The following is a 23,980-nucleotide window of genomic DNA, read 5'->3' as shown; positions in this document are numbered from 1 at the left end:
CTGTAGCCTCTACTGGCGTTAAGATGGTACTGTCTCCCTGCTGGACACTGGGCACCCTTGTCGGAGGTGGGGAGAATGAAATGTGCTTTTCCTTCACTGTGTTAGGTGGGTACCCTGCCCCTGCTAGGGCTCCAGGCCAGACTGAGAGTCATTGTGGTCCGCTAGGTTCTCCTGCAGGCAGTGTCACCAGTGGCACAGGCTGCCCTCAGAAGCTGCGTCCCCTCTAGCCCCTGGGGGCAAGAGTGATGGATGGATGATGTCCCCCCTCGCTGCTGCCTGTTCACGCTTTCCACACTGATCCCCAGCATCTTTCTTCTTTCTGTCGAACTTCTGCTACAAACTTCTCTCCAACTCTCACTTGGGAATGCACCTCCTCCGCTTTTCTTCCCATGGTCAAAATCAGCACATCTTCCTTATTCAGCCATCTTGGAATCCCCCTCCCTGCTTCTGTAACACACTGCCTGCTTTGGATCTCTGCCTATCTGATAGGAATCTCAGATATGACATGTTCGAAACTGAACTCTTAGTGCCCTTCTGAGCCTCTCCCGTCTTTAGTCCTCACTCAGAAGTTGTGTCGTTGTCTCTCCAGTTGCTCAGACAGAAATTGTAAGACTTGTGATTGATTTTTCTTTTTCCTTCAACTCTCTGTTGGCATTTCCAGCAAGTCTGCTTCTAGAATCTCTCTCTCAGCTATTCTCTGCACACTTAATACTACTGTTACATGGATAAAACCATTTAATAGTTAAATCCAGACTACCATCATCTGCTGCGTTCACCAGTATTAGAGCCTTCTAAGACTCTCCTCCTGGTTTCTATTCTTGTCATGCTGATAATCTGGCTTCTGTATAATTCAGATCCTAGCACTTATCTACTCGAAAACTTCCAGTGGCTTCCCATTCCACCTAAAATAGTTTTTGCTGGGTATAGCATTCAAGGTTGGCAGGAATTTTCTTCTGTCATTGTAAAGATGTTGTACCATTGTCTTTCCCTTTCTGTTATTGCTTTTGGAAGGCCAACTGTTTTTTTTTTCCTTTGAATTAATGTGCATACTGTGTCCGTAGTCCAAAAGTCCCCTGTCTGCTTTTAATATTTTATTGGGGTTGGCATTGTGATGCAGTAGCTTCAACTGCCTCTTGCAGTGCCACCATCTCATATGGAGCTTCAGTTTTGAGTTCTAGCTGCTTTGCTTACAATCCTGTTCCCTGCTAATGTGCCTGGGAAAACAGTGGAACATGGACAAGGTGCCTGGGCCCCTGCCAGCCACGTGGGAGAACCAGTTGGGAGTTCAGAGCTCCTGGTTTCTGCCTGGCCTAGCTCTGGCCAGAGGCCATTTGGGCAGTGAACCAGCAATGGGAGCTCTCTTTATCTCTGCCTGCCCCCCCCTCTAATTTTCAAATAAATAAGTCTCTTTTTAAACATGATTTTCTTTGATTATATTCAGTTTTACCATTTTGTGCCTCTATGTAGTTTTCTTTATTTTTTCTAATTGCAGTGTGTAGATAGTTCCTTGAATCTGTGACTTGGTAGCTTTTGTTAGTTTTAAAAAACTTCAAGCCTCTATTTCTTCAAATATTGCTTCAGTTCCATTCCCTCTCTCCTCCCATTTCTGGTTATCAACTTCATGCATTTTAGACCTTTTCTTTTTTTTTTTTTTTTTTTTTTTTTGACAGGCAGAGTGGACAGTGAGAGAGAGAGACAGAGAGAGAAAGGTCTTCCTTTGCCGTTGGTTCACCCTCCAATGGCCGCCGCTGCAGCCGGCGCACCGCGCTGATCCTGGCAGGAGCCAGGAGCCAGGTGCTTTTCCTGGTCTCCCATGGGGTGCAGGGCCCAAGCACCTGGGCCATCCTCCACTGCACTCCCTGGCCATAGCAGAGAGCTGGCCTGGAAGAGGGGCAACCGGGACAGAATCCGGCGCCCCAACCGGGACTAGAACCCGGTGTGCCGGCGCCGCAAGGTGGAGGATTAGCCTATTGAGCCACGGCGCCGGCTCGCATTTTAGACCTTTTCACTAAGGTGTTTTCTGTGTCATTCTCCTTTTTGTTTTCCTCTCTGGGCATTAGTCTGGATATATTTTTGCTGCCTTGCCTAATCCCTAGACTTCTCTTTTCCTGTGTTTAATATCCTTTTGAATTCCTAACTTTGTCCTTACATTATTCAGTTTTAGAATTTCCATTTGAGCCGGCGCCGCAGCTCAATAGGCTAATCCTCCGCCTAGCGGCGCCAGCACCCTGGGTTCTAGTCCTGGTCAGGGTGCCGGATTCTGTCCCGGTTGCCCCTCTTCCAGTCCAGCTCTCTGCTGTGGCCCGGAAGTGCAGTGGAGGATGGCCCAAGTCCTTGGGCCCTGCACCCACATGGGAGACCAGGAGAAGCACCTGGCTCCTGCCTTCGGATCAGCGTGGTGCGTCAGCCATAGCGGCCATTGGAGGGTGAACCAACGGTAAAGGAAGACCTTTCTCTCTCTCTCTTTCTCTCTCTCTTTCTCACTGTCCGCTTTGCCTGTCAAAAAAAAAAAATCCATTTGAGTCTTGATTATAAATTTTAGTTCTTTGATATAATTTTCAAGCTTTTCATCTACATCCTGAATATTATCATAAATCTTACTTATCTGTGCATCTCTTTCTACTTTTTCTCTTTGCCTTTGATCTGATGCATGGTGATTTTTGATTAAATGTCAGGTATTTTATGTGAAAAATTAAGGAGGCTATATATGAAAGCAAGTTTCTACAGGAGGATTTAATATTCTTTTTGGTTGTAGACATTATTGGGTAGGGATATTTACAGCTTCCGCTTAATCCTAGAGCCCTTTCATCCTGGAAGACCCTGCCTGAGCTGCAGTCTTGGTCCCTCCAGCGCTATAACTGCCGAAGACTTTGGTCAGCTTTTTAGTCTCCCTGCTGCTGCTTTCTTCTGGGCTCCTGTGTTTCCGCTTGGTTTCTGTGCACCTAGGAGAGCTGCAGGAAAATTGCATACAGAATTTTTGACTCATTTCCCCAGTATCTCCTTGATTTGCTGTCACCTGGGCAATCTGCAGCTCCAACCTCTCTCCTCAGTCCAGTAAGGCTGCGTAAGTCCCCAGTGGCTGCCTGCTCCTGTTGACTGTTCATTCTTAGCTTTGAACCAGCAAATTCCTTGGGGGAAAGAGGAAACCAGTCCCAGGCACCCAGGGAGGAGACTTCCTGATTCTGGCATCCTAGTCCTTCATGTCTTCTTACTTGCCTTGGTTGCTTTCTGTCATGTGCTTTATGTAATTTTGCCAGCATTTCATTTGTTCTCAGTGGAAAGGAGGTCTGATCCTGGCTATTCTTCTGTGGCCAGCAGTGGAAAGCTTTCATTGCTCTTAGGATCAGGACTGGGTGTCTTTCTGATGGCACTAAACCCATCCTGGCCTGCCTCCCCCCATCTCCCTTGTACCCTGTTCCTCACATCCCTTATGCAACAGTCACAGTGCATTTTTTTTCCCATGGCCAGCTCCATTATTTCATTTGTTATAACAGAAGAGGCTTCCCTGCCTTACTCCCTGGGTAGCCCCCAGTTACCCTGTTTTATGTTTTTCATGGCACATTTCAATTATTATCTGAAGATACTATGTTAACTTGCTTAATTTCAGTGTCCCCACTGCAGTATAAGCTGTGTTTCTGCCTGGTGTGTGGTAGACTCTCCTTTTTTTTTTTAAGATTTATCTTATTTATTGGAAAGGCAGAGTTACAAAGAGAAAGGGAGAGACAGACAGATCTTTCATTCACTGGTTCACTCCCCAAATATTCCCAACAGTCAGGGCTGGGCCAGGGTGAAGCCAGGAGCCAGGAGCTTTTTCTGGATTTCCCATGTGGGTGCAGGGGCTCATTCACTTGAACTATCCACCACTGCTTTCCCAGGTGCATTAGCAGGGAGCTGGATCTGAAGTGGAGCATCTGGGACTTGAACTATTACCTATATGGGATGCCTGCATTACAAAGTGGCAGGATAACCATTATGCCACATAGTGGCTATAGAGTCTCCATAAATATTAATTGCATAAATGAATGAATAAATGAATAAAATAGGTACTTGATTCTGGAAGGGATTTTTCAAATCTTTTGAAAATGTCAGTGGGGCATAAGGGATCAGTTTTCTTTGCCTTAGCAATATTTTTATATGGGATAGTCTATAAAGTACCACTTACATATATTTATGGTATAATCATGACTAACATTTTGGTCATCCTGATGATCTGATCTTGAACTACTTTCTAACATAAATAGATCGTTGCATATTCATTACTGTACTAAAGTTAATTATATTTTCAAATACTGTAGAATATATGATCTGTGCTATCATTCAAAGTATCTCATTAAAACTAAAAATATGAGTTTGCTTTTAGTCTAACCTGAGATGACTTTTTAAAAAAATGACATTTTATATCTTTATTTAACAGGAGTGGTTTTTAGGAAAAGCATTGCATGATGAAGAATCCACAATAATTCACCATTATGCCTTTTCTGAAAATCCTGCCATTTTTAAATATCCAGACTTTGCTGCTGGCTGGGCCCTCAGTGTTCCACTTGTAAACAAGTAAGAATTCATGAGCCTTTGTGTGTGTGTGTGTGTGTGTGTGTTGATCAACTTTTATTTCACTGAGTATTATGACTGATGGTTCTTAGGATGTGAAATGAGTTTTTCAGCCAGAGGCAGAGTGGAGCAGGAACCTGAGCCTGTGGCTGTCACTTACGAGTCCCCTAAGGCAGATCACTCAACCTTTCTGTACTTCTTCTTAGTCACCTGCAAAATAAAGCAAGTCATCAGTTGTGAGACTAAGTGAGAACACCCAAGTGCCCTGAGAACTGCACAGGCAAGCCTCATTGCTATTGTGTGGGGACCTCATTAGCCACAGCCATGACTTCGATCGCCAGTGAAACAATGAGCGTGTGACATGGGAGGATGCGTAGAGACACACGGCCAGGCATGAGGACTGATGGGGAAGGCACTGGAGGTGATCCTGCCTGGCCTTCCAGGCGTATAACCACAGTGATGTGTTGTTAGACATGGATAAAGATGACTAAGTTGCAATTCAGGAGAAATACGGCTGATGACAGGCGCTCTCTTAGTCTGAATATTTTACGTTCATTATTCTGTGTTTTTGTTCTTTAGAGAATGGAAAGTCAATAAAGCCTCTGTGGTCTTTCTATCTTCAGAGAGGGCTTCTGTCATTTCTCACGTTATATGTCTTGTTTCTCAGGATTAGAGTCTTGAAAAATGGATGTACAGGGCCATAAATACCTTGTCATTTATTGCTGCCAAAACTTCGCGACTACTCCCTTTCCATGTGAAATTTCCCTATACTCCCTACTCTCCCAAAATCTCTTTCCAGTAATTCTGTGAGCTGTCTTAAGGCCTGAATAAATGCATTTTGTGCTCAAACCAGCCAAGTGGATACTTTTGTCTCCAACTGAGACCCTTTACGTATGTACTCAGTTGTTGGCTGGGCAAAGGTGCCGTTCTCCCAGGTCAGCCCAAGAGCATGAGAGGATCTGCAGTTTCCCCTCCATTCTTGGAAGAGTTAGGGAGGACACGGAGGGAAGATGGGAAGAGGTAGTTATTATTCCCTTCTCACCCTCTGCTGCCTTGCCGGTCTTTGCTCTTTGTATGGAAGAGGAGGATGGGTTGTGTCCCTCGTAGTCCAAGGTCATATTTATTCTAGAAGTAAATGAATTTTGGGGAACCGACGTTGTGCAGCAGGCATTCCTACATGAGTTCAAGTCCTGCCTGCTTATCTCCTCTTCCAGCTCCCTGCTAATATGCCTAGGAAAGCAGCAGAAGGTGGCACAAGTGCTTGGGCCCCTGCTACTCACATAAGAGACCTGGAGGAAATTCTAGACTCCTGTCTTCAGCCTGGCTCAGTCCCGGCCATTGCAGCCATTTTGGGAGTGAACCAGGGTATGGGAGATTGATCTCTCTCTCTCTTTCTCTCTTTCTCTCTTTCCCTCTTTCCCTCTCCCTCTCTCTCTCCCCCAATCTCTCTGTTAGTATGAATAAATAAAATGAATCTTTAAAAATTAATAAATAAGCTTTGGTTTGCTGCAACTTGAGACCTGGAGCTGCCAGACATTCTTTCCTCTGGGCCCAGCAGCCTTGCCTTCAGGGCTAGTTTAGTTAGTTTTGTTTTATTTGGATTTTTTTTTTTTTTTTTTGACAGGCAGAGTTAGACAGTGAGAGAGAGACAGAGAGAAAGGTCTTCCTTCCGTTGGTTCACCCCCCAAAATGGCTGCTACGGCCGGTGTGCTGCGCCGATCTGAAGCCAGGAGCTAGGCGCTTCCTCCTGGTCTCCCATGCGGGTGCAGGGCCCAAGGACTTGGGCCATCCTCCACTGCCTTCCCGGGCCACAGCAGAGAGCTGGCCTGGAAGAGGAGCAACCGGGACAGAACCGGTGCCCCAACTGGGACTATAACCTGGGGTACCAGCACCGCAGGTGGAGGATTAGCCTAGTGAGCCACAGCACCGGCCTTTATTTGGACTTCTGCAAAACAGAGGCTATGTGCTGTGTGTCCTAGGTTGAGGTGCTGGGCTTTGTCCTTTTAGGTTTCTTCCTACCCCTTGACCATAGGAGGCTCTTCTAGGACTTCTCACAGCATGGAATGGCCTGGTCAGACTGCTCCCCGAGACAGGCTTTGGCGCTGTGATTCCTATGACTTGGGAGTTCTCAACACTTCATAAGCCTGCTTCTCTCTCTCATGCTCTGTAGTCCAGCTCAGTCCTTTTTTTTTTTTTTTTTTAAAGATTTATTTTGGAAGAGTTACAGAGAGGTAAAGACACAGAGAGAGGTCCTTCATTGCTGGTTCACTCCCCAGATGGCCACAACGGCTGGAGCTAAGCCAATCTGAAGCCAGGAGCCAGGAGCTTCTTCCATGCCTCCCACACTGGTGCAGGGGCCCAAGGACTTGGGCCATCCTCTGCTGCTTTATAGGCCATAGCAGAGAGCTGGATCAGAAGTGGAGCAGCTGGGACTAGAACCGGCGCCTATATCGGATGCCGGCGCTTCAGGCCAGGGCTTTAACTGCTGCGCCACAGTGCCGACCCTGAGCTCAGTCCTTTGAGAAAGGGACATGCGCAGGTATCACCTGTGAAGGGCTATGAGTGCAGCAAGTGTTTCCTCCCCCAGAGCTAGGGAGGAGACCCTTTAACAGCAAGCCTGAAGATATAGCCATTAAAGTGAAGCCAACAGACCTCCATTCTCCATTCCTGCTCTGATCTAGGATGCCTCTCAGCCTGAAGTCCAATCCTGGAGGTCCAGAGTTTCTTTTTATCCCCGTCACAGTTTCAACATCTTCCTCAAGCAAAGAACTTCCTGGAGACCTCCTGATAGCAAATTTAATTCAGGTTTTTTTTTTTTTTTAAACTTTTATTTAATGAATATAGATTTCCAAAGTACAGCTTATGGATTACAATGGCTTCCCCCCCATAACGACCCTCCCACCCGCAACCCTCCCCTTTCCCACTCCCTCTCCCCTTCCATTCACATCAAGATTCATTTTCATTTCTCTTTATATACAGGAGATCAGTTTAGCATACATTAAGTAAAGATTTCAACAGTTTGCTCCCACACAGAAACATAAAGTGAAAAATACTGTTTGAGTACTAGTTATAGCATTAAATCTCAATGTACAGCACACTAAGGACAGAGATCCTACATGAGGAGTAAGTGCACAGTGACTCCTGTTGTTGACTTTACAGATTGACACTCTTGTTTATGGCATCAGTAATCAACCTAGGCTCTTGTCATGAGCTGCCAAGGCTATGGAAGCCCCCTGAGTTCACTGACTCTGATAATTTTTAGACAAGGCCATGGTCAAAGTGGAAGTTCTTTCCTCCCTTCAGAGAAAGGTACCTCCTTCTTTGATGACCCATTCTTTCCACTGGGATCTCACTCGAGGAGATCTTTCATTTAGGTGTTTTTTTGTTTTTTTTTTTTTTGCCAGAGTGTCTTGGCTTTCCATGCCTGAAATACTCTCATGGGCTTTTCAGCCGGATCCGCATGCCTTAAGGGCTGATTCTGAGGCCAGAGTGCTGTTTAGGACCTCTGCCATTCTATGGGTCTGCTGTGTATCTCACTTCCCATGTTGGATCATTCTCTCCCTTTTTGATTCTATCAGCTAGTATTTGCAGACACTATTCTTGTGTATGTGATCCCTTTGGTTCTTAGTCCTATCATTATGATCAATTATGAACAGAAATTGATCACTGGGACTAGTGAGATGGCATTGGTACATGCCACCTTGATGGGATTGAATTGGAATCCCCTGGTATGTTTCTAACTCTACCGTTTGAAATAAGTCAGCTTGAGCATGTCACGAATTGCAGAAGTATCTATTTATTTGGAATTGGTTTTAGCCAGGTACATAGAAGTACTCTTTTCTGAACACATCTTTGACTCCTAGTATTCCATTGTAGGACAGTTCAGCTCAGTTCTTATTATTTGAAATGCTGGCATTAAAGTATTGTCTATTCTATAAAACCTCTTGGCCTCATGAACTCCGGCCTCTGACCTCCTTCCTCATAAGGTGTGGAGACACCCAGAGCACTGGCAGGTTCTGTTGGTTCTGGCTAATGATCCCCTCATATCTACCTCTTGTTCACCGTGTGACTCGCTGCTGGGGGCTTTGTGGGCCCTGCTTATAGGTTGCACACTAGCCAAGCACATTGGCCAAGGTGTTAGCCTTCTTAAGGGATGCTTCATATTGTGGTTTACCTGGCATTCTGTAGAGGTAGTTTGCAGGAGACTGCAGCCTCCTGACTTCCCTGTTTTGTTTGTGAAGTCCTTGAACACTTCCGTTGACAAGGGAATGAAACCAAGTGCCCAGTTTTCCCAGGGGTTTCAGATCTCCCTTCTAGTTAAGCTTAACACCATGTTTTACTGAGATAGGAGACAGTTCCATGTGGCTTGTCACTGCAATGTGTAGGTCTCAGTTCCTTGAATTTCTATAGCAAAATACTGGCTTATAAGTAGCAGTAGGTTATGTCTCACCATTGTGTAAGCTGGGAAGTATAAGGTCAAGGTGATGACAGGTTTGCTGTCTGGTGAGGGCCCATTTCTTGGCTCATGGACAGCACCGTCTTGCTGTGTCCTCATGATGGAAGGGACACAAATTCCCTTGGGCCTTGTTATAAGAGCACTAATCTTATTTATAAGGGCCGTACCTCACTACCTTATCACTTCTCAAATATCCCATTTACTAATAAGGTCACTTGGGGATTAGATTTCAACTTGTGAATTTTAGGGGCACACACACATCAAACCATGGCAGTAGGGAACAGTGGGTAAGAGAATGAAAGCCAAGAGACCAAGCTTTTGCACATAGTTCAGAAAACTCCCAGCACTTCCCCCATTATGTGTACTTGATAGGAGGAGGCACCAGAGGACTTCTTGCATTTTGAGTCTTCTGCTCTTAACAGCACTGAACAATGGTCAGCAAACTGCTGTGTGTTGTAATAAGTTAGTACCTTCTTCCTACCCACCCTGTCCCCTGCCAGCCAACACGAAACAAAATAAAAATGTAGACTCTATAATATAGTACCAAAATTGAGATTTTAGTTATCTTAGAGCATATTTCCTTTTTCTCCCAAGGCAGAGAAATAATCAAACAAATAACATGGTATAACCCATCTGGCAAAGCAGCTATCTTGTGTTCAAGATGTGGTGTATTTTAAAATGGTTTTCTATTAGGAGCTTTTCATTTATACTTCAAGAAATTGGTTTTATACTTAGAACTAAAGAAGGCATAAAGTATCCACTAACCCCATCAACTGCAAAGTCACATCTTTCCTGTTGGTTTTCCCCAATTCCAAAAATGTCCTGTTGACTTTATTTCCTCCTATTGTTGGGAACTATAGCAGCATATTTTGGATACAAGTAACAGAAAGCAATTCTCATTGGGTTAAGGGACTATCCTTGCTCTAATTGGAGGTGAGGGGAGTTGGCTGATGTGTGAGGGGTTCTTGAGGACTTAGGTTCTCTCTGTCTTTCCTATCTGTAGTGTACAGTGTCTTTTTATTCTAAATTTGGTTACTTTTGTAATCAGTAAGGAATACTGATTTCCTAACAGTAGAGAACCTGCCTGCAAACCTCGGAAGGTGAGTGGTTATCCTTAGTCTGGTTGGGTCAACTTCAGGCCTGGACCATTAACAGATTCCAGGGTATTTCAGGGCCTCAGTTGGCCCAGAATAATCAGGTTCTGATACCGGAGCCATTTTATTTTAGTTTTAAATATTTATTTGAGAGGCAAAGAAATGCAGACAGACAGAACTCTGATAGTACATTCCTCGGATACTTGTGACGGTCATGTCTGGGCCTGGCTGCAGTTGGGAACCGGGAACTTAATTTGGCTCTCCCACATGGGTGACAGGAACCCAGGTACTTGCCGTCACTGCTGCCTCATAGGGTCCTCAATAGCTGCAATCAGGAGCCACAGCCAAAAATCAAACCTAGGCTGTGGGACGTGGGCATCCTAACTGGCTTCCAGCATTAGTCTCAATAATTAATCAAAGTTAGAATTCATTAGGAAGAAGGAAAGGAAAACTGTAAAATGTAAACAGCCAACAATGTCCATTATGGGAATGTTGATTCTCTTTGTCTTCTTTCTTGGCCACCTTCTGAGGTAGGGCAACAATTTGCAGTTACTTCAGTATTGTTTATTCTGTCTGAATCTCCAGGGCAACTGGTTATTAAAAGACAGTTTGTGACATACACTTTTGCACACTGTTTCCCACCAAAACTAGTATTTGGCCTAGCAATCCCACATCAGTGAGTTTTGAGTCAACATTCCCCAACAGTTCCTGGTGATCCATCCACATTGTTGTCTAACATTTCCTGATGATCCATCCATATGATCAATAAAAATAATACTTGCATCTTTGGAGGAACTCTCATTAATTTCCAAAGAGGTGATTTCTTTAAATGTGTTATTACAAAACGGTCATAGAGCTTTTCTCCTTCCTTCTACCCCTTGCAAGCCTTATCTAGATTTCTCTCAATATCTTGTTCTGTTGACTGGTTCACAAGTGGGACTAGAAAAGCCAGCTAGTATGTTTTCCTAGTATTGATTCAAAGGGGCCCCAAGTTTTGCATGTCTCCAGCCTCGTCAGTTGTGGCAATTGAGCTGGGCTATTATGAGCATGACTTAGAACCTTCTAAAAATTAGGAAAGGGGGGTGCATTTAGTCTGGCAGTTGAGATACCCTCATACCTCATCAAAGTGCCTGCGTTCAAGTCCCAGCTCTGGCTCCTGACTCCAGCTTCCTGCTAATACAACCTGGGAGGCAGTGATAATGCCTCAAATAGTTGGGTTCCTGCCACTTACATGGAAGATATTGAACAGGAGTGTGACAGATATTGTATAGGGCTCCTTTTGGTGCTACCATTAGTATCAACCATGAGACAAATGCTCTATAAGTCAACATAAATTATAAACTGCATCTGCCTTCTTTTTCTCTAATCAGAAGTGAATTTTTTTTCCAAATTAAAAAAATTAAAATTGTTTTAAAATTTTCACATATATTTGTATATATTCACGGGGTACAGTGTGATATTTTCATACATGTATACAATGTGTAATGATCAAACCAAGGTAATTGGCATGTCCATCACCTCAAACATTTATTGCATTTTTGTGTTGAGAGCATTCAGTCTTCCAACTATTTTGAAATATACAATAAGTTACTATATATATTACTGGGCCATTATATGCTAGAATTCAATTCTCCTATATAATTGCATTTTTGTATCTCTTAACCAACCAGTCTATGCACACTCCACTGTTCTGTGAATTTTTAAAGAAATATTTCATGCCTCAAGCAGACTAAAATGTAATTATGGACTCTAATACTTTTTGAAACTTTTAAAATCACTATTATTTCTTTATACTTATGATGTGTTAGGAGTTTTGTAATTGCAATGGATGGCCCAGTGTCCAGCTCTGTAGACAAATGTAGAACCATACAGTATTTCATTGATCATAATTAATATGTACTTCTACCTCAGTCGGCTTGAATCAGAGCAGCTATTGCCCTCATGCATTTGGGGAACTCACCGAGTACTCATTTTGACCAGGGATATGAAGTGCAGCACAGACAGGCATGTGTACACAACAGATCTGGAAACAAAGGAGTTTCCATTTCTTTTTGGTGGAAAAGTTTCACAGAGAGATCCCTTGAGTTTGATCTTGAAGAAGTTTGTTAAGCCAAGGTTGAGTGTAGGCCTCAGTGGGGAGGAGGATCTGAGGGCACGCAAGTGGGTACTAAGATGCCAGTGTGTGGTAGGGGCAATGGCAGGGCTGTCAAGGCTGACTGAGGACGTGGGCCTTATTCCACAAGGGAAGGAAGCCACAGGAATTTGAAATGACCAGAAATAAAACTATCACTCTTCCCCCAAATCACATGGCTTTCCCCCCCGAAAGTGTCACAACCTATTAGGGTTATTAAAAGCAGAAGACAAAAAGTGGCAACTTTTGTTTCTTTGTCATGCACACCTTTTTTTCTTTCTCTACTTCTAGTGTCAAGCTTGTCAGGAGTCAACAGACATCAAGGCTTTTGTTCCCCAAGGCCTTGTATGGTTTTATACTGTGCTTTACGTTACCTGGCAGATGTTGAAATAATGAATGCTGCACTGACAGCAGCAAGGCTTGCATTCATTTACCGTTCTAGGAACCATTGCATTTTTACAGTTCATTCCCTCAAGGAAATTAAACTCATTTTCATTTACAGTTAAAGTTTTGTTTTCTATTTTCAATGTTTGAAAGTCATAGAATGTGTTGCTCCCGTTTAACATTTATTTCAGTTAAAAAAATGACATTATCTATTTTCCAGGCTTGCCAAGAGGTTAAAGAGCGAATCTCTGAAATCTGACTTCACCATAGATTTAAAACATGAGGTATGTCATGTTGTGTTCCATTAAATGTCTTACTAATCAAGAAATCGTGTCTTTTGTTATAAAAAGTGTCACATTCTCTAACAGTGCGTTTTCTTCCACCCACATCCATCTTCTGTATACCGAGGTGATTTCTCAGCACTCGAGTGAAGTAGGTCCTTCTATTTTAAGCTCATTTTAGTTATGTTGGTGGAGAAGGAGCAGTTATGATTCATAACTCTTTTGTTTTTGAAACTAGATGGATAGGTCCAGCGGTGAGCTTTTAAAAAACACACAAAGTGTCATTAAAAGTACCTCTTGCCTCGCTGGGTGCTTTGGTTGCATGCTTCCATCTGCTGGCATACATTCCAAATGGCTGCAATGGCCAGGGCTGGGCCAGGCTAAAGCCAGGAGGAGCTGGGAGCTTCATCTGAGCCCCCCATGTGGGTGCAGTGGCCCCAGTACTTGGGCTATCTTCTACTTTCCCAAGCACATTAGCAGGGAGCTGCATCAGAGCTGGATCAGAATTGGAGCAGCTGGGACTTGAACTGGTGCCCATATGGGATGCCAGCACTTCAGGCGGTGGCTTTATCCAGTATGCAATAGCACCACCCCATGGGTCATTCTTGAGAAGTCTCCTTTTTGCATTTCATTTATGGGTCATGTCTGGATGCTTAGAACTGTCTTGCCTGTCCTCTCTGTAGGAATCTGGATCACAGGACACTGAAGGAAATCTTGACATTTAATGCAAGTCGATGGTGTTGGCAGCTTTCCAGGAGTGGAAGGGGCACACACAAAATTTTGAACTCCTGCTGTGTCTTTAAATGATGAAACAGCTTATTTGAGGAGAAATATACTTTTCAAAAAAATCATTCTACAAAAAGAAAAAATGATCAGTTGAAAACCAGTTTAAAATGAAAAGTTTATGAAATTAAAAAGTTTAATGAAAAGTTAGCGCTGGTATAGAGTCTCTTAGACATTTAACACACACAGAAGGATATTTATGAAATATGTGAGGCTGGCGCTGTGGCTCACTAGGCTAATCCTCCGCCTGCGGCACCGGCACTCTGGGTTCTAGTCCCGGTTGGGGCGCCGGTTCTGTCCCGGTTGCTCCTCTTCCAGTCCAGCTCTCTGCTGTGGCCTGGGAAGGCAGTGGAGGATGGCCCAAGTGCTTGGGCCCTGCACCCGCATGGGAGACCAGGAGGAAGCTTCGGATCGGCGCAGCGTGCCGGCTGTAGCAGCCATTTGCGGGGTGAACCAACAGAAGGAAGACCTTTTTCTCTCTGTTTCTCTCACTGTCTAAATCTGCCTGTCAAAAAAAGAAAGAAAGGAAGGAAGGAAGGAAGGAAGGAAGGAAGGAAGGAAGGAAGGAAGGAAGGAAGGAAGGAAGGAAAGAAATATGTGAAAGGTATAAGGATCAATTAACAGGGGCCTGTGTCGTGGCATAGTGGGTAAAGCTGCTGCCTATGATGCTGGCATCCCATATGGGTACCGGTTTGTGTCCTGGCTGCTCCACTTCCGATCTGGCTCTCTGCTAATGGCCTGGAAAAGCAACTTGGGAGATTTGGATGAAGTTCCTGGCTCCTGGTTTCAGCCTCGCACAGTGCTGGCCATTGTAGCCATCTGGGGAGTGAACCAGTGGATGGAAGATCTCTCTGTTGCTGTCTCTCCCTCCGTCTATAACTGTGACTTTCAAATGAATGAATAAATCTTAAAAAATCAATTAACTAAATACCTATGTAGCCCATCTGGTTTAAAAGAGAGGATGTTATAAGTCACCTGATGCTACCTCTACATTCTTCCTGGGCAGAGGTCCTCTTCCACCTCCCCAGAGTAAACACTCTTGAATTTTCTTTCTCTTCCTTGCATTTCTTCCTATTTTACAGCAAATGAATGTGTGTCTGAATAGCATGTCATGCCGTTTGGCACCCTTTTGGGCTTTAAATAAACAGGAGCATACCACGATATCATCTAATCTGAGACTGATCCTTTTTTTTTGTTTTTTAAAGATTTATTTATTTACTTGAAAGTCGGAGTTACAGACAGAGAGAGAGGAGAGGCAGAGAGAGAGAGAGACAGAGAGGTCTTCCATCCAATGTTTACTCCCCAGTTGGCCACAACGGTCGGAGCTGCGCTGATCTGAAGCCAGAAGCTTCTTCGGGGTCTCCCATGTGGGTGCAGGTGCCCAAGGACTTGGGCCATCTTCTGCTTTCCCAAACCATAGCAGAGAGCTGGATTGGAAGAGGAGCACCTGGGACTAGAACTGGCGCCCATATGGGATGCCGGCGCTTCAGGCCAGGGCGTTAACCCGCTGCACCACAGGGCTTGTTTTCACTCAGCTGTTTCTAAAATGCTATTTATCCTAATCCTTAACATTTGTCATTTTGATTTAGCCCTTTCACTTCTGGAAGTTCTATGCAGTTACTTTTCAAATTTCTTTTCTTTTCTTTTTTTTTTTTTAAGATTTATTTTATTTATTTGAAAGAGTTACAGAGAGAGAAGTCTTCCACCCGCTGGTTCACTCCTCATTGGCCTCAATGGCTGGAGCTGTGCCAGTCCAAAGCCAGGAGCCAGGAGTTTCCTCTGGGTCTCCCACGCAGGTGCAGGGGCCCAAGCACTTGGGCCATCTTCTACTGCCATCTCAGGCCATAGCAGAGAGCTGGATCGGAAGAGGAGCAGCCGGGACTAGAACTGGTGCCCATATGGGATACTGGCGCTTCAGACCAGGACCTTAACCCGCTGCCACCACAGTGCCAGCCCCTCTTTTCTTGTTTTGTATAATGCTTTAAAAATATTCACGTGTTTTAAAGTTTGTCCTTTCTACATAAAAATGTCTGAAGCATGTGTTTGGTAATTCCACTATCCGAAGTCGTGTGGGTCTGATGAAATTGTTCTGTTGCCCCTTGCTCGTGGTCCTCTCGTTTCTGGGGAACTTTGTCTCCTCTAAGGTCCTATTAAGTTGTGGGCTCCCCAGGAAGGATTTGCATTCTCATCTGCCTGCAGCTAGTGGCTTAGACGGATCAGAAACTGCTTGGAATTCCTCTGTTTGAGGTGTTTGAGGGCCTCATTCATAGGTGGCACACATTAGGGAGGCCTGGGTTTTGGTTACACAATTTCAGAGGTGATTTGGAGGTGACAGTTCCCTGGTCCCCTCTGTGGAGTTCTAGGGCCCCAGCTCTGTGTGGGGGTTTGCTACCTCCACGCCCTACCTTACTGGTCTTATTCTCTTCTTTCCCACTTGAAACAGTATCGCTGAGGTGAGCTGACACTTGCTGTTTCACAGTTTTGCCCTCGCTTTTTCCACACTTCTGTGCGAACTTTGTCATACATTTAAAATGATTTAAAAGATATTTTTTCCAACATCTTTAGATGTTTTCAGCAAGTCAGCTATTTAGCGTATGTAATTACCACTCTGCAGGGAATCAGAGCCAGGATAATATTTCCTGACATGTCTCTCTGATGTTTTAAAGTGTGTTCTCACCTAAAATTGCTTATCAATGACTGGAATTTTTTGGAAGTCAAAATGTTGACTCATAGTTAATTGTTTATTGATTGTCAATAAAAGACTTGTTTGATCCAAATAGAATAACCATATTTTTAAGTAAAGAGGAAAAGAAGTCCTGCTGGATATCGACAAACTGACATGTTTCGGTCTCATATCTCTCTAGAAGGTGTGTTCTGCTTCCCCTTGAGGTGTTGTGTACCTTCCTGAAATTATGTTGGCTGGGTTCCGTCTTTATTGCTGTCTCCTGTCCTGTGGCAGGTTGCTCTCTACATCTGGGACAAAGGAAGTGGACCTGCCCTTACCCCAGTGCCCGAGTTTTGCACAGATGATGTGGACTCCTACTGTGCTACCACGTTCCATTCTTTTCTACCACTTTGTGTAAGTAATAGAAGAAAACCTTGCTTGTAGATCAAAGGAAAATTTACATGCTGTGTGTAATTTTACTTAGCACTTTACATACCTAAAAAAAAATTTACATTTGCGCTGTGCCACTTAAGAACTATGCCATAGTACTTCAGAAAGTTCATGGTAGGGCAGGTGTGTAGCCTAGTGGTTGAGAGCTGTGTGTGCCCTGTTGAATACCTGGGTTTGGGTCCTGTCCAGGGTCCTGACTCCAGCTTTCTGCTAATGCATACTCCAAGGGGAAGCAGTGCTGACTCCAGTAACTGGGTCCCTGCCACCATGTGGAAGACCAGGACTAAGTTCCCGGGTTTGGCCAATCCCCAGGCTTCAGCAGTTGTGGGCATTTGGGAAGCAAATCAGTGGATGAGAGCTCTCTTCTCTATCCGTCCACTTCTGTGTTTCTACCTTAAAAAATAATTAAAAATTTAAATTTTAATAACAAGAGTTTGTGGAAAAAATGAAGATAAGCTCATTTGGTGCAAAACTATTTTCAAATCCATGCATAGTGTTTTCATAATCTGCATTTTCCATGAACTTTGTGAAGTACCCTTGTATATCACATTTAGTAATAACAACCTTGGTTGCTAATACTGGCCACACTAACTCCCCTTGAGAAGGGAAGGATGGGGAAGTTAAGTACTTGCTCAAGGCTGCACAGCTCGGGAGAGGCAGTGAGGGTCTGCAGCTCCCTCCACCTCCTTGCTGTTCACCCTCTGTGTGCCCACACTCATTTCCTTGGTTGATGACATAGCATGTGCTGATTGGAATTTCTGCTCCATTCCCCAGAAAGGTGACCCCGGGCATTTGTTGTGACACACGAGCCTTCTCCACAAGCCCAGCCCCTTCCCACTCTCAGCAGCTGACCCTGCCATTGCTCTCCCCGGAGCCTATCCACAGCTTTCAGAAGGGACTTACTTGTAATGACTGACCTTTGGTCCAATCCCCAGGATGGGCCTGAAGAGCTGGAACTCACTAGACTGTTCACAATCCCTTCTCCCAGGGGAAAGTAGGTTCACCAACCTCTAACCTTGCTGTTTTCCTCATCAGTTGCACAGAAATCCGTGTTTGCCATTGTAAAAGAGAAATGCACACAACACAACACAGGGCAACAATGAGAGAGAATCTGTGCCATCCCTGGGGGAAGCAGGTGTTTGTGGACTGTACCCTGCTTGCTCTTTAGGCCTCCTCCGAGTGCCTGGAGTAACACGACGAAGCTGCGGTTAGTGACTGCCAGCCAGCCCCAGATGATGTCGGAGCTATGGCTGCTTATTGTTATAGACATAAGACAGGTAATAGAGGGCTCAGAACAGCTCCCACTCCAGGCCTGGGGTGTGTGATAAATCCCTCCACGTGCCCCATTCTTCTGCCTGAGCTCCAGGATTCTCCTCTGCCCCAGCTGGTTGAAGCAGTCTCAACTTTAGTAGATGACAGAAGCTCCTTAGTCTAGACTTGAGGAGCCAAGACAGGGGTCATAAAAACACGTTCAACCTCAAAGCCCAGGCCCAGGAAAGGGAGTCATCTCTTATTTAGCTCTAAAACATCCCCCGCCCCTGACCCCCACCCCCAGCTTCTCTCTTTGTCAAAATCTACAACTGGGAAGAGGAGAAGAGAGGCAGTTAGCATTTATTGGTCACCTTCTGTGTGCGTAGTAAATTGTAGTAATAGCAGCAGCATTACAGGGGTTACTCTCATTTTCTAGATGAGCAGAGTGGGGTTTTGAGAGCTTTCTCAAGCACTTGCTGAGATAATGCACAGTCTGTTCAGGGCAGAGCTGGGAGGCAGGTCCGGAGCTGGCTGACGTCAAGGGCTGTGCTGTCAGCTGAACTGCAGTTCCTTTCCTTTCCCCGCCCTGGATATGGGCTGAAGTCCCTAATACTGGTTAATCTGAACTCTCAAGCAGGTGAAGTCTCATGTGGGTCTGAAGTTTATGCTGATTCATATGCATTTGTTTTTCCTTATTTTTTAGGGAAAGCCAGTGAAGAAGGAGGATATTTTTGTTGCAGTAAAAACATGCAAGAAATTTCACAGTGACAGAAGTATGTTTTGGGTTATTTGTTTTTATTGAACATCTTTTGAAAAGAATTTATTTGAAAGGCAGAGTTACAGAGAGGCAGAGGCAGAGAGAGAGAGAGAGACAGAGAGAGGCAGAGAGACAGAGAGAGGCAGAAAGGTCTTCCATTCTCTGGTTCACTCCCCAGATGCTACAATGGCTGGAGCTGCACCGATCCAAAGCCAGCAGCCCGGAGCTTCTTCTAGGTCTCCCATGCAGGTGCAGGGGCCCAAGGACTTGGGCCGTCTTGCACTGCTTTTCCAGGCCATAGTAGAGAGCTGGATCGGAAGTGGAGCAGCGGGTCTTAAACCTTCACCCATATGGGATGCTGGCACTGCAGGTGGCAGCTTTACTCATAGTGCTGGCCCCCTTGATTGAACTTTTAAAATGCAAACTGTCTTTTGAAAGAAAGTGCAACCCAGGGATAAGCTCAAGACAGGGAATGATGACAACAGAGTGTTGACGTGAAAGCAGTTATTTAACCAGTACTCCTCATTGTACAATTTCAGTCACCAAGACCAATTAGAAAGGACAATTTTGTATTGACACATGGGTGGTCAGAGCCCTTTGTATATACTGTTTAGAACACTATTTTAAGTTGAAAATGGAAACGTTCAGCTGTGACAGTCTTGGAGACAAGAAGTGAATAGCAATCCGTTTTGTCGAGCAAAGTCTTTTTATGTCCATGCACAGTTACTGAGCCCTCTGAAGAGCATTGCAGGGATTTCAAGGTGAAAGAAGCCAGCACCAGTTGTTCTTTTGAAGACTCTTCATACGTTTTACTGAAGATATGTGTTTGCTCACCCGTCAATATATTGGAGAAAAGGAAACGCTGCCTTAGAAATGGTGGTCTTTGCTGGGGGAAACCCTACCCTACCCATGAGTGGTGTGTTCAGGTTTTGGGTGTCATTACAGAATCCTGCTAACTGAGGGTGATAATGTTAAAAAAAAAAAAAAACCAAAAAGCCCATTCTGTATATAAATAGACATCATTTCTTTTTGCACCTTATTTCAAGTAGCATTTTTCTGAAATTGAAAATTAGGCAGTCTTTTGCATGTTCTAATTTTAGCACATATTTTAATTTTTTCCATGAAAAGACTGTTGATTTTACCAAGGGTGTGATATTTCTGTAGGAGAGATTTCTCAGCCAGCTGTCATTTTCATGGATTAGAGCTCTGGGGGAAGTTCCTTTATATATTTTATGTAATACTATGGTACATACAGATTACATTTTAAAGGGGAAGATACTTTCTAAATAACAGAAATTTATAATTTGGGATTATAGTATTGACTAAGGCTCACAATCAATTAAAATCCAGTTGTAATCCATAGTATGTTTTTAAATTATTTGTGAGACAGAGCACTTCCATCTGTTGGTTCACTCCTCAAGTGCCCACAGCGACAAGGGCTGGGCTGGTGTGGAAGCCAGGAGCCAGGAACTCAATCCGGGTCTCCCATGTGAATGGCAGGAAACCAATTAGTGGAGCCATTACCATTGCCTCCCAGGGTGCACATTAGTAGGAAGCTGGGATGAGGAGCTGAAGAGTGAGGTGTTGAGCCTGGACGTTCCGAAGTAAGACAAGGGCATTCCAGTTGGCATCCAACCATGAGGCCAAGTGCCCACCCTAATCTATAATATCTTAAATGTACATTAACTGTAAACTTTCAATTTACATTTATAGACTTTGAGTAAACATTGAATTCTAGGTCCTATTAAGTTAGCCTAAATAAATATGTGCATTCCTTATACAAGGATTCCTAAAACTATTCAGAATCAATATAATGTTTAAAATAAAATTTTCATTTATCTTAAGTTTAGCCTAAATTTAGTATCCTTTCACCTGTTTCATAATTTAGAAGAGCTTTGTGGGATGATTTTTTTTTTTTTTTTTTGGACAGGAAGAGTTAGCAAGAGAGAGAAAGGTCTTCCTTCTGTTGGTTCACCCCCCAAATGGCTGCTCACTGCGCCGATCCGAAGCCAGGAGCCAGGTGCTTCCTCCTGGTCTCCCATGCGGGTGCAGGGCCCAAGCACTTGGGCCATCCTCCACTGCCTTCCTAGGCCACATCAGAGAGCTGGACTGGAAGAGGAGCAACCAGGACAGAATCCAGCGCCCCGACCGGGACTAGAACCCGGGGTGCTGGCGCCATAGGCGGAGGATTAGCCAAGTGAGCCGCGGCGCCAGCCAGGGATGCTTTTGACAACTATCTTTATAAACCCAGTTGTCAGAGGAAATGAACTATCCTGCTTTTTCTTATACTTAGCTTACAGCAAGCAGAAGTGTTTGAATTGATTTAATTGATCTTGAAGCTGCACTCAGAGTGGTGATTATTTTCGTAATACTAATGTTAGCAATGGTGGTAGTGGTGTCGTTTTCTCCCTTGAGACAAGTGACAAAGAAGCAGTGAAATTAGGGACCCTCCCTAATTATATGTTTCATATTCTACAGAATGAAAGAAAAGTTTAATTTTAACATAATTTTGAGTAATATAGCTTATTGCTTTCTTAGATTGCATAAGGTTGAGGTAATCGTTTCAGTATCTGTGAAATGCTTTCCTATTTGAATTTCAAGTCAGAGATCTTTAAAAGTGACAAAATCCTAAAGCTGGCTAGCATTTAAAAAATGATTTATTGAGAGAAGAGTTATTTATTTAAAAGAGCTACTGAGAAGAGTTATTTATTTAAAAGAGCTACTGAGAGAGGGAGAGAGAGAGAGCGAGAAGGATCTTCCATCTGCTGGTTCACTCCCCAGATGGCAGTAACAGCCAGGAGCTTCATCCACGTAGGATACCACATGGATGCAGGGGCTATCTGCTGCTACTTTCCCAGGCTATCAGCAGGGAGCTGGATCAGAGGAGCAGCTGGGATACTAAATGGCACCCATATGGGATGCTGGCATCACAAGCTGCAGCTTTACCTGCTATACAATGCAGGAACCTCTTAGCTTTCAAAATGGTCTTCTATAGCTGAATACCATGTTGGCGACTGTTCACTTGGCTATGGGGTCACTGAAGTGTGAGACCCAGGGCATTATGACTCTCTCACAGTTGGGTTTCTGTGTCTTTAAACTTGGATGTGTGCAGCAGGGTTTTAGCGTGTTGGTGTGGCTGCCACTGTTAAGCATGTGGGCAGTGAGGCCACAGCTTCTGCCTTCCTCTTAGGAGAGAGTTCAGCTACCAGTTTGCCCAGAGAGCAAATGATGCACTAATCACATCAGATACAATGACAATGCCAGGGTGTGTCTCTTTCACATACAGTCAGTCATGCGGTATGCAATCATCATTGTTCTCACCTAATACTGCAGAGGAAGCAGGGTGTGGGATGGTACACAACTGGCACAAGCCCTGGAAGCCCGTCTAATGCAGGAGCCAGGACCCATTTGGGTTTTCTGGCTCCTAAATTCCATGCTTTTTCTACCTTAGCACAGATACACTGTCATCTCCTTGGGTGTATTTCAAACCCAGCACTTGACAAATCATCTTGGATATTCATGTTGATGACCTCAGGGCCAGTGAGGACTTGGCCAAGGACTTTTCATTTTCAGCAGCAATAGGACAGCAAGGAGTCGAGGCTCGTGGTGTCCTATATACACGGAGCTGGGCATTCTCATAGCCACTCCTGGGTAAGCCCAGCAGAATACATGCACTGGATGTTTTTTTCTTTTTCCCCTGTGCACACAGTGGTAGAAATGCTTGAAGGAACAAAGGCCAAATGACATTGAAAGAAAAAAAAAAACCATAGGATTGATGTTGTTTTGCAGCAGGTTAAGCTTCCGCTTGCAATGCCAGCCACCCCACTTCCGATCCAGCTCCCTGCCAATGCACCTAGGAAAGCAGCAGATGGCCCAAGGACGTGGGCCCCTCCCCCTGCCTCCCACCGACTTAGGAGATCCAGATGGAGTTCCAGGATCCTGGCTTCAGCCTGGAGCAGCCCCACTTGAGGCATTGGGGAGTGAACCAACAGATCAAAGATTTTCTCTCTCTCTCTCACTATGGTCTTTCAAATAAATAAATAAATGCTTAAAAACAGATAAGGAACTGTATTTTTGAAATACTGAAAGCAGGCTACTCATGTCCATGGATTTCAAAATTTTCTTGCACCAAAGTAAATTTATCTTTTAGTTCCATTTCCCATGAACTCTTTGAAATATCCTCTTGGAAGGTGAAGCATTGGGCAAAGCATATAAAATTTAAGCTTGGAAAAGATGGCTGGAATTACAGCATGCAGCTTGATTGCGTTCTCTGGGGCTTGATGTTTTTCGCTGTGGAATGTCAGCTGTCAGGAGCCCATCAGCATTTTCTCAGCATTCTTTTGCCACTCAGTCTGTTCACAGGCCAGTCTCACTTCACACAGACTGTGTTTTTATTCCTCATGTTGTGGGTTGTGAGACACTTTCCTGCAGTCTCCCTTTAATTAATTAAAGAGGTTAAATTGCTATTTGCTCAGGCTTTAGTTTCTTCTCACAGTTTCCTGAGCTCTTATGAATAAACACCTTATTCCTTTCAGATTAAAAAAATCTCTGCTTGCCATGTTTACTGCTGTGACCTTGTCTACAAGAGGTGAATCTGAGCAGATTTATTAAGAGGAGTGTTTGGTATGTGGTGGTCTCTTTGGTAATGGAGGCTTCAGGCACTGTGGTACACTGTTTAAGAGGTGAGGCTTGAGTGGAGATGCAGCCAGATGGAAGGCCACACTGGAGGCACATGAGGTGATTACATGGATTATTGACGAGAGGCGGGAGTCAGGTGTTGCCTGGTTCAGACCTGTCCCTGGCTGTTGAGTGGCGTAAGTGTTACAGATTGCCCTACACTGTTGGTTTAGATCACCCAGGAGGGATGCTTTTCAGTCTTAGGTACAACTCAGATCTTTTATGTGTAGAGAATTTATTTATTTGAGAGGCAGAGAGGGAACTCCCATCTGCTGGTTCACACCTCAGATGTCCACAGTGGCCCTGGGTTGGGGGCAGAAGCCCAGAGCCAGGAACTCTAAAAGTCCCCTACATGGGTGGCAGGAATGCAGTTACCTGAGCCATCACCCTGGTGATGCCAGGGTCTGCATTAGCAGGAAGCTAGAGTCAGGAGCCAGAGCTAGGTTTGAAACCGCAGCACTGTAGTGTAAGATTTGAGCATCTAAGCTGCTAGGCCAGACGCT

The 23,980-nt window shown here is 44.4% G+C and overlaps 1 protein-coding gene across 2 annotated transcripts in view; it reads left to right on the top strand.

Annotated features, from left to right (window-relative positions):
- The window catches only part of B3GLCT (beta 3-glucosyltransferase), a 263,730-nt gene that overhangs the window by 65,901 nt on the left and 173,849 nt on the right, over positions 1 to 23,980 (top strand). For both annotated transcript variants that reach the window (XM_051831763.2, XM_051831762.2), the window contains exons 7-10: positions 4,415 to 4,551; positions 12,834 to 12,897; positions 16,637 to 16,756; positions 18,747 to 18,816. In XM_051831763.2, the coding sequence (XP_051687723.1) occupies positions 4,415 to 4,551; positions 12,834 to 12,897; positions 16,637 to 16,756; positions 18,747 to 18,816 (391 nt within the window). The remainder of the gene's footprint in view (positions 1 to 4,414; positions 4,552 to 12,833; positions 12,898 to 16,636; positions 16,757 to 18,746; positions 18,817 to 23,980) is intronic.

This window comes from Oryctolagus cuniculus, chromosome 9, assembly GCF_964237555.1.
Source record: "Oryctolagus cuniculus chromosome 9, mOryCun1.1, whole genome shotgun sequence".
In the NCBI taxonomy this organism is placed as follows: Eukaryota; Metazoa; Chordata; class Mammalia; order Lagomorpha; family Leporidae; genus Oryctolagus; species Oryctolagus cuniculus.
Note: the sequence above shows the minus strand (reverse complement) of the source record. Positions and strands in the feature narration are given on the sequence as shown.